The following is a 16,093-nucleotide window of genomic DNA, read 5'->3' as shown; positions in this document are numbered from 1 at the left end:
CAATAAGCTATTGTTATATTTACTTGGCACTATTGTGGTTTGGGAATTCAGATGATCAAATGGTGACCACAGTTATACATGTTTGTTTTACAGGCATTTATCATTCCCTGACAATGTAAAGGCAAAAAAACTCAAAACATATAACTGAATCTAAATATCTGAAAACTACAAATTTGTCTGCAGACACTATGGTTCCCAGATGATGAATCGTAATGGATTTGGTGGTAACTTTTCCTCTGGAAACATGTGGTTGACATTTGTGAAAACTGAACATTTAAATTTTGCCCTCACGATCAAATGCAATTTTTTTTTTCTGAGCCTTTCACTCTGTAGCGCCATGATAAAAATATCCAACTTCTCCAATAGCTTAATTTTCAACTAAACACCTTGGTGTTAATGGACTATAAATAGGGAGCAATATGCTATTTCTGTTCTTTATTTTGGGTGTTTTTGTTCCTAGTCACATAACAGATACATTCTGCAATACTATATACAGAAATTAAGTTTGATAACACATATATAACAACTATAGACAGTAAAAAATATCTGTGTTTCTTCTGGTTCAGAAAAATTAAGCTAATGTGGAAGTGCCTTAAACTGGATTCTATCTGAAGGCCACCAGATTGCAAAAGTTGTGACTTCAAAAAGACTTCCAGTCCTACAGATGTCTACAGGAAAACAGCTTTAGGACTCGACCTTTTATAAACACTTTCCTGCTGAGTCTATAGGCTCAGTCACTCATTCTGGGTCATGTTGAAGTTTAATTCTACTTAAACTATAAGAAACCGATCAACTAAATTTGGCACATAGCTTCATCTTCATCTTCACCCTGAAGGTCTTTATCTATCACATATCATGACATCATCATGCAGCCTAGCAACAAAATATCATGTTAAAATGACCTCTTATTAACATTTTTGAATCTACAACACCTTAAGAAAGCATCACAACAACAACATCTAATTGATTTTTGAATTATCATATATATATATAATTATTATTGCTGCATTATGCGTTGCATATTATGACGCAATAAGATTGCCTGGCGACTACGTACCAATTGGCTTAAATCACCTGTTTTTAACCTTTATGCACCTGAAATATTTTTTTGACTTCATGACAATACCATCTCGTTTAGGATTACATGCCTAGCAATCACCTAGCAACAGCTAAAATGACCCATCTACTGCCACTATTTTTATTTTCTTTATTTGTACTTTTCATGTGGCTAAATCCATCAGTTGCCAACAGGTAAAAAGCCAAAGAATATCATAGCATGGACCTTTAACAGTTGTAATAACATAGTGTTCTTTTAGTGCCTGAATCAAAAGTAGGTACACTGAATTCTCTTTTATAACCTTTTTTTTTTGGTGCAGTTCTGCACAACAAGTGAAATAAAAGAAGCACTACTTAAAGCAGAGGTGAAAGCCCTCACAGACACTCTGTAGTTATGTTTCTAACTGAGCTGAGGAGTAGATGTCAGGTCTCAAAAGAGCAGACCTGATATAACTACAGTAAAATAAACAGCAGAACAGACAGTGGGGGGCCTCTGCAGTGTATGGCACAAGTATGCAGGTTAGTGCATCCCATCAGATTCAAAGACTTAAGCTCTTTGCCAACTGGAGGTAATGTGGCCTCATTTCAGTAACCCAATGAGTGCCTGCTGTGGCAGGGTGTTTAAATCACCCCGTTGAGCAGACATGTGGAGAAATGGTGCATGCCCTTTCCTCCGTAGCTCCATCAGCAGTAATGCATAGACCTCAATAAATGTTGTTGGGCAAAATAATGTCCTTTACAGTAAACACTTGGCAAATAAAACAACCTTAAAACTCAAGAGGACTTTTCGCAACTTTTGCACATTTTAATAACTCCAATGGTTAAAGCCTCTTAAATACTGGAGATTATTTTTGAAACCAGCCTTCATTTTGATCTTGACCATAGACGACACGTTTCGTGGCTTTATTTTCTATGGTTATGACAAAATCTGTTGGCAAAATCTGTCTACAGACAGACAGAGAGGCCTGCCAAAGTTCTTAAAAGTGCCTTTGTAACAGTTCCCAACTAGCTGTCATTCCAACTGCAGTTTTGCCAAAGCCATTTGGGAACAAGGTAATATTAGTGGACACTAAGGGCAAACACTCATGTCTGAAAGAATAACACATAGGATGTGGTTAAAGCGACATAATTCACAAGACTGTTGACCAGGAGAGTGCTGTTTGAATCCTGTGTCACTTTTGAACTTCTTTTCATTGCTTTGTTGTTGTTTGCTGTTTCACTTCTTTATCCTTTTCAACTTTCTTTGGTTTTCCTTTTTACTCACTGCTTAGTTGAGTCATTGGATCCAAAGGATTTAGAAAAGACAGTACAAATTTACCCTTTCACAACATTAAATGACACTGAATGGTAGCTACCAAATTAAGATTTTGCTAACAAAGCCTTGACCAAAGTAATGTAAGTAATGCATGTCTTTTGGCCTGTCTCCCTCAGCCCTAATCAGTCACACCAGATGGCCGCCCAGCTGTGAGCCTGGTTCTGCTGGAGGTTTGTTCCTGTTAAACGGGAGTTTTTCATTCCCACTGTCACCAGCTGCCTGCCTGTTTACAGTGATTTGTGATTGTTGAGCCTTTCTCTGTATTATTGTTGGGTCATTACCTTACAATATAAAGCACCCTGAGATGAGGGTTGTTGTGATTTTGCACAAACAGAAGGGAACTGAATGACATGCACACAAAGACTCACAAGCTGAAGAAAATACCAGCTTTGCTATCAGCTGTGATAATAACCTACCTAAATGCAAAGAACCAGCAGATATCTTTGTCTACTATTCTATTTTGGTTCTCAAGTACAGCCTTTTAAATACAGCTGCATTCTTGCCTAACTTCAGGTTTTGGTCATAAAAGGCTTTTTTTTCCCACAGAGTCACTTTCCAGCTGTGATCCTGTTCCTATCCAAACATTCACAGCTGAGGGAATGAGAATTCAGTCAAGTCTGGAAAAGTTAACTGTGCTATAGATTGGCGCACAAGCTCACGGGCCCTGTCAGCAAGTGTAAAAAGTCTAGTTCTCCTGGAAGCCTAGTTGACATGAAATCAGTTGAAGGGAAACTGGAAGCCTAAAAAGCATAAATGATCTGGAACAATCCATTGCAATTTACAGAATGTGTGTAGTTTATTTAATTGACTTATTTAAATGTTAAATGTTAAACCACATGTGTAAATATACTAAATAAAAGCAGTTTCACATGATTTCAGGTCCATGCAATCAGCAGTTCATTCTGAACATTATACATACATGGAACCCAGAGATAAGGAAAACGGCATCAGTGACAATATACTGTAGTAGATATGACAAGGATTTAGTCAAATTTATTCAGTGGAGGTAAACTCCAGAAATCACCCTACAGATGTGCAGCAACTGCATAGAGGAACTAGGAACTCATGTATGCAAGTCAGTGTGGATAAAATGATAACGTAATCTAAACTTGTTTTAATGATCTGTAGCTCTCATTAAAGTGGTATTTTTACATTGGCCACAGCTCATGCGACATTCCTGCATCCAGCTGAGAGCTGTCAGACTATGTACTGTGCACACACTCCCACATGCACATACAAATATACACAGACAGTCTTGCATAAGTGCACAGCTGTTTGATCACACACCAACTCTTGCTGCTCTGACTAAACAGTCTTTTAAAACCGAAATTCAACAGGATGCGTAAGATGTCTGGTGAACAGACAGACGAGTCATAACCAGGCCACAGCATTTTCAGCCAGACAGTAGACTGAGTAGCCAATACACAGAAACAGTATTGTTACAGTAACCAAATCACTGAAAAGACATCTACCGAAACCTGCACACTTTTCACCAATTTCTATTCATCATATGTGTTATATTAGATGCACAAACACCTAACAGTGACAAAATACCAATCCCCTCAACTCTATTTTGCTGTATGTGGTTTACACACTGTTTGCACCTCGTTCTCAGACATTTACAGACAGGTCTGTTGACCTTTATTCCACATGTGTCAATCTCATCAGATCTTTTCATTTCTGGTAGACGTGATCGACTGGCATGGTTGCTAAACAAGTTGGCTTTTCACCGTAATATCTTTAGTAAGTTGCAGGTCACAGCGTTTTTTAGACAGACAGTAGCCAATACACAGACACAGTATTGTTACAGTAACTTCACTAAATCCCTGAGAAGGCATCTATAGAAATCTGCACACTTCACCAAATTAGGAGTGGTATTTAGTGTCTACTACTACTACTGCGACTACTGCTAATAATAATAATAATGATGAGCAGATCCATTGATTGGACACATACAGTCCAAAGCTCTCTGTTAGCTTCTAGCTTTGCTGAGTTGCTGAGTCGTGATTTTATCAAGAAGCAGAAGATGGTAGTTTTGTTTCCACCTGGAATATTGTAAAACAGCTTTATATGAACCATGCATGCACAAGACTAAAGGCTTCACATGCCGGACTGCCATAGAAGACGTGCAGTAGAGGATGAAAAAAGTACAAAAAAAAAAAGTACACCATTGTATCACCATTAAGTAAAAACACAGGTATTTAAATTCAGTTCTGCTCTTTGATTGAGCTAACTGGAAACAATTTCCTAATGCGTTGTACTGCAACAGTAGTGAGATTAGGTTTTGATTAACCCAGTAACTTACTGGTGCCCACACTTTGGAAGAGCAGGACATGACCTACTAGTCTGCTGTTTTGCCATTTAAGCCTTGTGGCCGACTGCTGTACTACAACAAGGCAAAATGAATGAATGACTGAACGAGTAGGTGAATGCTGAGCATCCCACACACACACACACAGAAAAAAGGAAAAACAGCGTCAAGATCGCAAAGCAGTCATTTTATGTGTGTGATGCTGCTCCAATGTAAAGTATATGTGGGGCAAAGATTTTTTGACTAGACAGAACCAGCAGGAGGGAAAAGAGACCATGACACTATAAATAATCATCTTTCAAATAAATAACAGGATTTGAAAGTCTAAACACGAACCTCAAAACCTGAAAATGAACTAAATGTCTGCACTTAGAATGGGTTTATATGCTTTAATAATTGGGGTATATTCAATAATGGGGTATATTTAGAGAGCACATTTTCAGAAACACTTTAGAGAAAGGCTGCAGTGAAGATACGTCATGTAAGAAAAGCATGAACTCCAAAACATCAGTGTATTCTGTGGGAGAGAATACGTCCATTTGGTGTGGTCACAAAAGCATAATAAGGGAATTAATTATAAGAATTATAACGTATAATGTTAAACATGTAAAGCTCTATAGGTCAACATAAAAAATGCGGTCTCACTATTACAATGTTGCAGTTTCTGCTGTCATCATTTAAACAACTGCAGGAGGTTACTGTCAGAAAACTGAAAGGGAGGTCATGGAAAGCCCATCCATCCATCCATCCATTCGCTTCCGCTTATCCTTTTCAGGGTCGCGGGGGGCGCTGGAGCCTATCCCAGCTGTCATAGGGCGAAAGGCGGGGTACACCCTGGACAGGTCGCCAGTCTGTCGCAGGGCTAACACATAGGGACAGACAACCATTCACACTCACATTCACTCGCACATTCACACCTAGTGGCAATTAGGATTATCCAATTAACCTATCCCCACAAGGTCATGGAAAGCATTTCATAAAATTCGTCACACTCGTTATTTTCTGGTGAAGGACTCTGGAAGCAACTGAAGTCAAGTTTTCTTTTTAAAAAGGACATATAATTATATATCTACATAAACAGAACTAATGGTTGTTGCACACACACATACACAGAAGCAAAACCTGAACATGGCACGGTGCCAGCACAGTGCTGGCTAAAAGATATTTTGGAAATGCCAGAAACTAATTCTGGCCACCACGTGGTGCCAGTTGGCCTAGTGCGCATCAGGAGTTTGTGCTATGAGGTAATATGATGAATGTGAGGTATTCGGTTCAGAGCTACAGCTTGATTTGCAAGCACAAATTACTGGGAGGAAACCACCACAAGAGAGGTGCAGTAGATCACTAGCTTACACAGGGAAAAAATAGAGACATCCCAACATCTTTGCCAAGTCAGCTGTCTCTCAGCTCCACATCTTGTCAGCAAGTATTTTACAGTCATTATTTCCTTGAACTCTTAATCTTAGCAACTGATCACTAAGGTGAAGTTTGACAGTTTTATACCAGGCTAAAAATATGCATTACAGTAGGAGATACTGATATTTTAAATAAAATAAAGGCAGTAAAAATTCTGCAATGCAATAAAAGTAGCCATTGCACCAGCAGAAACCATCATAATGTCAATATATGAGATTTCCACTTGATGAAGATGTATATCACACACAAATAAAGCCAGGCCTCCTGTCACATGGACTAAACTTGACTCGCCATCACTCACCAACAGCTTGATTTGAAAGATATAATATTTGCCAAGCTACAAAACATCAGTAAAGAGAATTTAACATGAAAAAGCTGTAATATTTTGCAAAGACGCCGTGCGTAAATAACATGAGTCCTTACCATTTTTCTCCTCCAGCAGCCACATGTTGCTGAACAGTGTATCCAAACTGTGCTTGTTTAGGGCCTTTAATGATCCTGTATTTCTTTGTGTCGATGTTAAAGCAGTCGTGGAACCCTTTGGAAAAGAAAATACAAGTCTTGTCAGCAGCGATATAAGCAGGACTTTAAATACCATCTCCAATGGAATTAGTTGAATCCAAATAGAACATCTAGATTGTATGGTAAATGTTTGTGCTGAACCTCAGCATCTGGCCTGAATACAACAAAGTGCGGCAAAGTCCTCCTTACTCATCCTCAAAATAATCCCAAGTCTCCTGCTCCAGCCTAAACACAGACTTCCCTCCTAACGAAACAAATATTATTCAGATAAACTGAGCTGTCTCTCATGTTTGACTGACACTTTTCCATTAGACATCTGCAGACCCGGAGGAGTTTTGGTTAAACGTGTGTCAACATGGCCACCAACATAGCACATTTTTTTACTTCCATGGGGCATACTTGACAGACATTGTTTACTTAATACCAGTATGTCAGTCTAAGGTGAAGTAGAAGAAGACAAAATGAAGAGAAGCAATTGAAATTGATATTATAATTAATAGCCGGTGAAATATACTCGGATGCAATCTGAGGGCAGGAAGAATACATGTGCACTCGAGTTTTTCTCACATTTTAGGCATCTTATAAAAACGTCTTCTGCAAAAGCAGATTTTGCATGTCACTAACTTAACCCATTATATTTTATTAATGCTGACAGTAAGATTTGGCCTTCAAATTTCCATGAAAGAGGAGGATCTTTGTGGAGGTGACGAAACGTTACTTTTGGCAACAAAGAAGGGAAAAAACGTAACTGTAATGCAGCTCTGCTTTCCTCTCAATTCATCTCCCTCGCTTCATCCGTCTTCTGCATAATTTGCTGCCGAGCTCTTTTCCGCTAACTGCTATACTTTATACTGAAGAGACCCTGCTCAGTTTTTTTCGCTCGATTAATATTTCAGCTACTGTAAGTTCAGGACTCACATTTACCTTTGCACTACATGTTACTGATATCCTCAATCCAAAACTACACCGAGTCACGTTTTAGGGAAAAACCATCGCCTAAAGAGAAGGACATAGGAGGGAAATTGAATCACGCTTGGGGCTTAATGAGACACAGAGGTTTCCTTAAAATTAAAGTGTTTTCTCACAGCTGGAGCTGCAACACTGAGCTGAGAGCTCAGAAGTCTCATCTTTTAACCACCGCAGACCTCTGTACTTCTTACTTTGTGGCTCTTGTCCTCACACTGTAGGGTTTATTAAGTCTCTCACACTCAAGCAAAAAACCACCACTCACAGTTCATTCCCCATGAATGAGACTCTGGGGTCACATTGAGTCAAGTGAGACGTTTTTTTCTTTGTCTGGGAAATCTTTGATAAATTCAAGTGAAGGAATGTGCAACAAAGCTGGACACATGTTCAATTAAAGTTACTCAGTAAGAAACTACAGTTCAAAATTCAAGACAGCTGACTCACAGAGAAAGAGAGGGAGAGAAAACTTGCTGCTGCTGTAACTTAACACTATTTTTAATCTGATGTTGCCATAATGAAAACCTTTCAACATTTGACTGTCAAATGTTTGCACTCTAATTACATTAACTGGTGATTCTAAATTGCCCAAAGGTGTAAATGTGAGCTTGAATGGTTGCCTGCCTTGTTTGTGTTAGCCCTGTAGTGATCTGGTGACCTGTCCTGGGTGTACTTTCACCCTGTGCCAGCTGGGATAGGCTCCAGCACCCCAGCCAATCCTGAAGTGGATAAATGGTTGAGAAAATAGGTCCATGGAATCTTTTCTCTTCACTTGCATCAATGTATCTGTTTATGTGGATGTCCAGCAGCTGATCACATGGTCTAACATCGTGTACATTTCTTTGATACACCTCTCAACAAGTGTTCACTGTTCATCACTTTCAAAAAGTAAACTCTGAGATCTTCTTGGGATGTTAGATGGACCTGTTGGGTATTCACGTGTTCAAATTCTTTTTTTTCTTTTTTTTTTAAAGTATCAAGGTGTTGGTTTGGAAGCAAAATACAAAATTTTGTGGTCACCCAGAGCCTCAGCGCAGCTGTGGCAAGTGTGGCAGGAGTCTGTTTGCTGATTCATAAAGCTGTTTTATTGGCTTACGGACCATTTTAATGAGTGAACTCTTTTATTAAAGCAAATTAGGGAAAACTTTACGTTAGAAACCACTTTGAAGACATCAATTTAAGTGGTCAATATTCTGCCACTGCTCCAAATTTAAAAAGGATAAAGAATAGCATCACAAGTATTGTCAGAATGGTTAAATAACAACTGAATTGCTTGTAATTTATAAAGATGTTCTATATTATAAAAATATTGCATTTTTCTTAAATCATAAATACTGCAGAATTACCACTTTAACATTGCTTAACACAGCAGAACAGATTTTAGTTCTGCTGGTGCTTTGACATGTAGAGGAGAGGCTGGATGTTGAGTCCGAAGACAAATGGCCCCTCTACAGAAATGTGAATTTGTCTGCATTTCTTAGATAGTGAATATTTGGACATGTTAATAGGTTGTCTAAACACACATGAAACTAAATATTTGCTTTCCCGGTTCCCTATCAAGCATCTGTAAACTGTGGCCAAAACTGACAGTTTGGGGACTGCAGGCAGTTTAAAAAAAATAAACATAAAAAAATAAATAAACTGAGACCACACTTCTACCACAGCTACGCTTGGATTCCCAGCTACACAATGAATAAGTCATTCATATATTTTTTTCAGTCAAGTGACCTCAAGTATCTCATAATGTGATTGGCATCACCGTAGACTGTTTGTTCTGCTTCATGAAAAGTTCTCTTAAAGTGAAAGGCCGTCTCTGCCACGCAAACTCTTCAAGTAAATATTGACACATGTGCCACATTGCTCATTTCCTGTGGCACGAATGGTGCACACGACCAGCTCTTCTTTCACCCTATCCCATAATGTCCCCTTAAAGTTTCTATATAGCTACAAACATATTCAGCAAACAAGGTTGAAAATAAGTCACTGGGATGGAGCCGTGTGTAAATAAATCAGAAGGTGCTGCATCATTTTATAGTTATTTTTGCTTTTTGTTTGGGGGGGGGGGGGGGGGGGGGGGGGGGGGGGCTAATTATAAAATAGAACAGAATATTTTCTGTTCTGATATCTGATATCTGGTGAATAAGCAATGCAAGCAATTATTCTCCTTATCTCGGCTGAAGATGAAGCAAGGAATATTACAGCTAATAATCTCACAGTCCTTGTAATAATAATAATAATAATAATAAACTTTATTTATAAAGCACACTTAAAAACCAAGGGTATGCCAAGGTGCTTAACAAGTAAAATAGAGTATAGGAGGAGGATAATAGAAATAGGACCAAAGCAAGTACTAAATATGCAAGCAGATAACTGTCACTAATACATAGGAAAGCAACAGGTACAGAGCAAACAAGAATTTAAATGAGCATAAAAGTGCATGATATAAAATCATAAAAGAAATATTAACTAGAGGGAAAGGCAAGATTGAATAAGTGGGTTTTTAATCGTGATTTGAACAGTGCAATGGAATCAGATGCGCGGAGGTCGAGAGGAAGGGTGTTCCACAGTACCGGGGCAGCCAGAGCAAACGCACGGTCACCCCGAGACTTCAGTCGAGATCTGGGTTGGGTCAGAAGTAGTTGAGTGGCAGATCTGAGTGTTCTAGCAGGAGTATGTGGTTTGAGAAGTTCACTAAGATAACTTGGCGCTAATTTATTAATAGTTTTGAAAGTAAGAAGTAATATTTTAAATTGAATACGGTACTTTATGGGCAGCCAATGCAGGCTAGCTACGACAGGGGTAATATGGCAAAATTTCCTGGTACCAGTTAAAAGGCGGGCTGCTGCATTTTGGACTGTTTGCAGTCTAAGAAGAAGAGAAGAGGGAAGACCATAGTACAAGGAGTTACAATAATCCAACCTGGAGGTCACAAAAGCGTGAATAAGCTTCTCCAGGTCCTCATGCGGAATATAATGCCTAGCCTTAGAGATAAGGCGCAGTTGGTGGAAGCTAGATCTCACTACAGCAGACACTTGCTTATCGAGTTTGAGCGAGCTATCCAGCAGTACACCCAAGTTACTGACATAGTCACAAGAAAAACTAGCAAAGGAACCCAGGGCAGCACAGAACAGAGAGAGAAGTGTCAGGGTAAAAAGCACGAGAACTGAGATCATCCAGTTTCCATTTAAAGACACTAAAGTAGCAAAGCAATTTAATATTCTCAGTAATATTAGCAGCTTTTAACGTAAGGTCAGAGTCTTCCTGGGTTTCCTGTGTACCGGTTTCTTTGCCCAGATAAATAAACCTCAGGCCGGTGGCTGCCGGTGTGACTCACATTAGTCTGCTGCTGCTTTTGGCCCAACACCAAGCCGCTGGAGCTCCGCAGACCCGCTGATATAGAGCAGCAGTTTGGATGAATTGTGCAAACTGCTGGCTTGGACACATCCTCATATCACACACACACACACGCATGATACAGCACTGTGACGTCTCCTCTTCTTCGCTGATTTTTAAAAAAATCTATCCTGACAATCAATTCTGATGTGTGTGTATGTGGAAACAGCATCCGACTGGTGTTACATGACCAGGAGCGATATCTTTGGCATGGGTCTTTGTATAAAAGTAAATATCAGAAGAAACAGGATGCAATGACTTTCCATTGATCCATTCTGGATTTCCAGTGATCCAATGGTTTCTCTGGAAAGATACACTTCATGGTACTTCACAGTTGACAATGTACTTTCAAAGATTTTGGCGCCTTATTTCACTGTTATCTATGCCAAAGCAAATACTGTGGGAGGCATGGGGTGTGTAAAACCAGATGCTCCAAGCACACAGGAGCCAACTGGGCACTGCTAGGCTGTTAACCTTCTGAGTTGGTAAAAGGCTCAACAGGGATTCAGACTAAATCTCTGTAGCTGAAGGTGGAGCATAAATTGCTATCGGTCAGTATAGCATTAACTAACTGTAACTAAAACATGAGCAGCTTTTAAATACAGATATAATGGATTGAAATGGCTTTTCATTGATAAGTAGGTATCAGCCTGCAGGAATTATAGGTCTTGTCCACTGATAACAAAGGAGGAACTTAAGTAAAATGAAAATCTGTGGAGGGCAATTGAAACAAATTATTTAGCCATTAATTATAGGCAAGATGTGTCTTCAAACCATTAAACCCTGTTACAGTTTCTTGGATGTGGACACACTGAAATGAGGTCATTTTTTCACACAAATACACAGAAAGAAAAATAAACAGTTCATACTGTATATTCTGCTGGCAGAGTGAATCTAAGGGACATGTTTACACCCTTTATACATATATAGAAGTTTCATATTCATCAAATCCAAACCAAATAGACGTATTTAAAGTTATCTTCTTTCAAAAGTCATGTCAGGCCACACACAGTAATCCACAGCCTCTTGCTTGCTTTCCAAAACATCTCCTGCTACATCACATCTTCTGCCGCAGACTCCAGCTACAAGGTCAGTGTCTCTATTACTGTGGCATCAATCCAGAGGTTTGCTCCAGTGAATTCCAAAACTGATACAAATATTTACAATAGACATTTCCTTTTCTCCAATCTTCAGTTTCACATTATTTACCAAACTTGTAAATTAAAGAACAGTTTGTTTCCTCTTCCAAATAGTTTGAAAAGAAGTGAATAATGCCTTTCTGTTGAGGAAAAAACAGGCAAAACATAATGTACAGCCACAGTGACAAGTTGCCCAGAATTTTATGGAAATGTGGCTGCATTGTGACTATACTGAGCTCAAAACGTAACCATACAGAAATCTCCAGCCCTGCATCGGTTACTGAAGCTTCTACAGGCCATTTAAAGGATGCGGTTGATTTAATTAGCTTTACTAAACATTGGGACTGTATATTACTTTAGACGATAATCATAATAAAGGTCTGGCTTTGAAAAGTACATGCATTTGATGCATGTCATCCTGTTTCTTTCACCCTGTCTGGATGTGGTGCTGCTAAAGTGATTACACTGGTAATTGACCACATTTCTGGCTGAGCACCACTAGTTCTCCAGTCTCTGTAAAGTTGACACTGAAAAGATGGCACGAGTTTTAAGAACATGCCTGCTTCCAGTGTGACACAGAGCTTCTTTGTGGACCTTTAAGAGACAGCGTATCTTTCAGTAAAGCAAATGACCTTTGCCTTGCAGTTTCTTGATACTCATGTGCACAAATAGCCTTTCATCCACTGAAGATACTCAAATCTCGCTGCTTTAGTACAAAGCACACAGATTTGCAAATACAATATCATAATACTAACAAAATAAGTCATCTAATGTAGTAAAAAGAGAAAACCTCTTTATTTTAGAAATGTTTCCTGCTGCTCAATTGAGACACAGTACGATTAAATAAGCATCGTATTTCTATTATTTTAAAGCTACATGAGGAAAAGCGGTTAGATCCACACATTAGTCTGATAGAAGCACACATATATAGTTACAACAATAAACTACTTTCACTCACCCAGCTGCTGGCTGTAGATCCAAAGCAGGAGAAAGCTGTAGTACTCCATATGGTCTGCGGTGCAAGCGTGCCTCAATGTGATGGTGTACGAGTGATGACTGCTGTGAGGGTGTAAGTGGTGGGCTGAGGCACGCACGGTTAAAGATCCCACTCTGATTGACTCGGAGTTAAAGTGCTGCCTATATCTCGGGGAAGTAGGAGGGAACTGTCGAAGAAGAAGGAGGTACACAAACAGCAGGGCAGGGATTCTCCGTCTCTCACAAACTCATTCAGCTCTGTTTGGCCTGACAAACGCTTTTGAAATGATTTAACTTGAGTTTTCAGTAGAGGACTTTTGAATGTGGGTTTTTATCATAGCATACATTTGGAGATTTGAGGTGTTAAGGTGAAAAGGAGATACACACATCTAGTTTCCGAACATATATTAAAAAAAACAATAACCGGTCATATTTTTAGAGTTAACTTGATTTCCAAAAGATTCTTTGGAAATAGCGTAAATCAGCAGCAGCACCACCTTTCCTTTTCTCAATACAAGACTAAATGCGCTTCTTTCAGACTCGACAGCACAAATGCTATCATCATGGCACAACCACAAACTGACAGGTATATTAACAGTGGCAAGTAATTGCGGGGTTGGTATGTTACCTCATGTGCTCTCACTTGAACCATGTTCAAATGCAGAATGTAGACTGATCTAATTTTTGCAGTAAGGCAGATTTTGTGTACATTAGCTTTCATGAAATCACTCTGTGGTCACCTGGTAGATTTCCATGTCGAGCCCCGAAGAGTTTATGTTTCCACACAGCTAAACTGTATTCTAAATAAAGGGAACATAGTTTCTGCCAGGTCCAAACTGTTTTATGGCATTTTACAAATGTAAGCTCATCAATATGCGGTAAATTTGTTATATATATTCTTCATTTCCTTCTGGTGCTTTACTGGCAACCCATCCTAAATAAAGTGGAACAGTGCACATGACCCTGGTGACCCAGAAAATAGAGGAGAGATTTTATTATAACCCAAACCCAAAGATTTTATTTTCTTAAACATATCTAAGTAGTGTTGCTAGCAAACTTTCCCAAGTGTTACCTTTTGAGGCTCCTGGATTGACAAGGTGGAAGCTTTCCAACTCCTAGCCATGAGCTTGTAGTCAAAGCACAGTCAGTTCAGATTGCGAGCAATTAGGCAATAAAGTTGCTGCTACAGACACATTTTACTTGTTAAAATAAATCTGATCCAGCAAGAGGTTTCTTCAGTGCTCAAAACACCTCATTTAGCGGGTGTCCAGGAGGCTTTCTAGACAGGTGCCCAGAAACCCAAAAGGAGCCAGCTCTACTCTGAGCTGTTTGTGGGACCAGATGTCCTTTGGAGGAAGCTCATATTTGCTCCTTATATCCACAGTGTAATTTTTCCTCTCACTAAATGCAGCTAGCAAGCTGCAATTTGTTCAGAACGCTGCTGCAAAGCTTTTGACCAAGTCCTCCAAGTACTCCCATGTCACACCCCTGCTGATTCAGCTGCACTGGCTCCCTATTAAACTCAGAATCGACTAAAAACTCATCTTTTGCTTTTGGTTGATTTTTATTTTATGTTTTAGCTTCTTTGAAGCACTTTGTGATTTTTATCCTGGAAGGTGCTATATAAAGAAAATGTTACTTTTACTTTTTTTAATAGCAGCTATAGATCAGGTTAGGAACTTGGATCAACAACTAATTTTGGGCTAGGCTCTCTTTTACTACCATTAACAAGCTGATTGTCTCCCGCTTCAATTCTTGCCCTACTAGTGAACAATATCCTGTGGTGCATTAGATAAAAGGTTAGCAGACCATCTGGTCTTAATGCTGTTGGAGCTGTGGTCCATGGTTACTGCTTTTGGCCTCACCACCAACAACTTGAAGGCGACCAAGTTGGCCACTGTGTGTGGGTACAAAGAATAAAAATGTTTCACTTCATTGCATAAAGTTAACTAACACGTGTTAGAATTTACACTTACAGAATAACAGTTTTACCAAGAGTAACATATAAATAAAAAAAAGTAAAATAAAACTCTTAGCAAAGGCAACAGCTGTTCTGCATATCTTTCCAGCACAACGCATGCACTATCTTCAAAAGTCAAATGGTCCATGTGAGACTGTGAAATCCTGGACAAACTCACCATGGAATTAATCCAAGCTGACTTGTTTATATTTCTAGATTCGACACGTATCCTGTGAGCTGCTGTCTATTTAAAAATCTGGGAAACGCACATCTATGATTCTAACAGACACCTCCTCTTAGTTTGCAATCACAGTCCCTTTCCTTTTCAACACAGAGCAGCCACAGTTCACACAAATCAAGCCAGCGAGTTGCACTCAAAACCGCTTTAACCAAAGCTTTAAAAAATAAAAAAGAATCAAGACTTGCTTTCATTAAGGGTGCTTAAAAGCTCATTGGACTCATTCCTCCTTCATCACTTCTTTTCAGTAGGCTGCTGGCTGCCTTGCTTCTTTGAAGTCAGGAAATTAAGCCCTTGCCTACTGTGGCACTGCCTGTGTGGATGTGTGTCCGCATAGCATTGCTGATATACATCTTAAAATTACACCAAGACTAGGTGAGTGAAGGTAAGTGATATTCCATGGTCCACATAGTCCACATGTCTGGATTTGATGGTGTGGACTTTCACTCAAACCTACACTGACATGCGATTGTGCTTCCTGCTGGGATTGTACTGTTTTAAAGGACAAACGGGTTACAGCAGCTTACGTTGTGAGCATGCAGTAAATTCTTCATGCAGACTACCAAAATAAAAGTACAAATTCCTCCTCCATCATAGAAATGATTTTCCATATTGGTGGTAAAATTAAAATTGTACAGAGGTTTGGCAGTCAATGTAACATAAAAAAAAGCTAAACATAAAAAGTTTCATAACATGAATTGTTTTATTCAGTATCGTGGGTAAAACTCACAGCTCAAGAATCTCCCACTGTCAGCTTGTAAGACAAATGATAGAGAGAGGAACCTGCAATTATTGGTGCTCTGAA

At 39.2% G+C, this 16,093-nt stretch overlaps 1 protein-coding gene across 1 annotated transcript in view; it reads right to left on the bottom strand.

Moving 5' to 3' along the window:
• The window catches only part of itga11a (integrin, alpha 11a), a 52,017-nt gene extending 38,883 nt beyond the window's left edge, over positions 1–13,134 (bottom strand). The window contains exons 1-2 of the mRNA XM_085357124.1: positions 13,074–13,134; positions 6,522–6,636 (exon numbers count right to left, since the gene is read on the bottom strand). Of these exons, the coding sequence (XP_085213250.1) occupies positions 6,522–6,636; positions 13,074–13,122 (164 nt within the window). The 5' untranslated portion in view covers positions 13,123–13,134. The remainder of the gene's footprint in view (positions 1–6,521; positions 6,637–13,073) is intronic.
• Between the last annotated feature and the right edge of the window lie 2,959 nt (positions 13,135–16,093).

The sequence above is a fragment of the Diplotaxodon limnothrissa genome, linkage group LG1 (genome assembly GCF_057381915.1).
Source record: "Diplotaxodon limnothrissa isolate DT_005_m linkage group LG1, D_limnothrissa_male_GT1.1, whole genome shotgun sequence".
NCBI classification, from domain to species: Eukaryota; Metazoa; Chordata; class Actinopteri; order Cichliformes; family Cichlidae; genus Diplotaxodon; species Diplotaxodon limnothrissa.
Note: the sequence above shows the minus strand (reverse complement) of the source record. Positions and strands in the feature narration are given on the sequence as shown.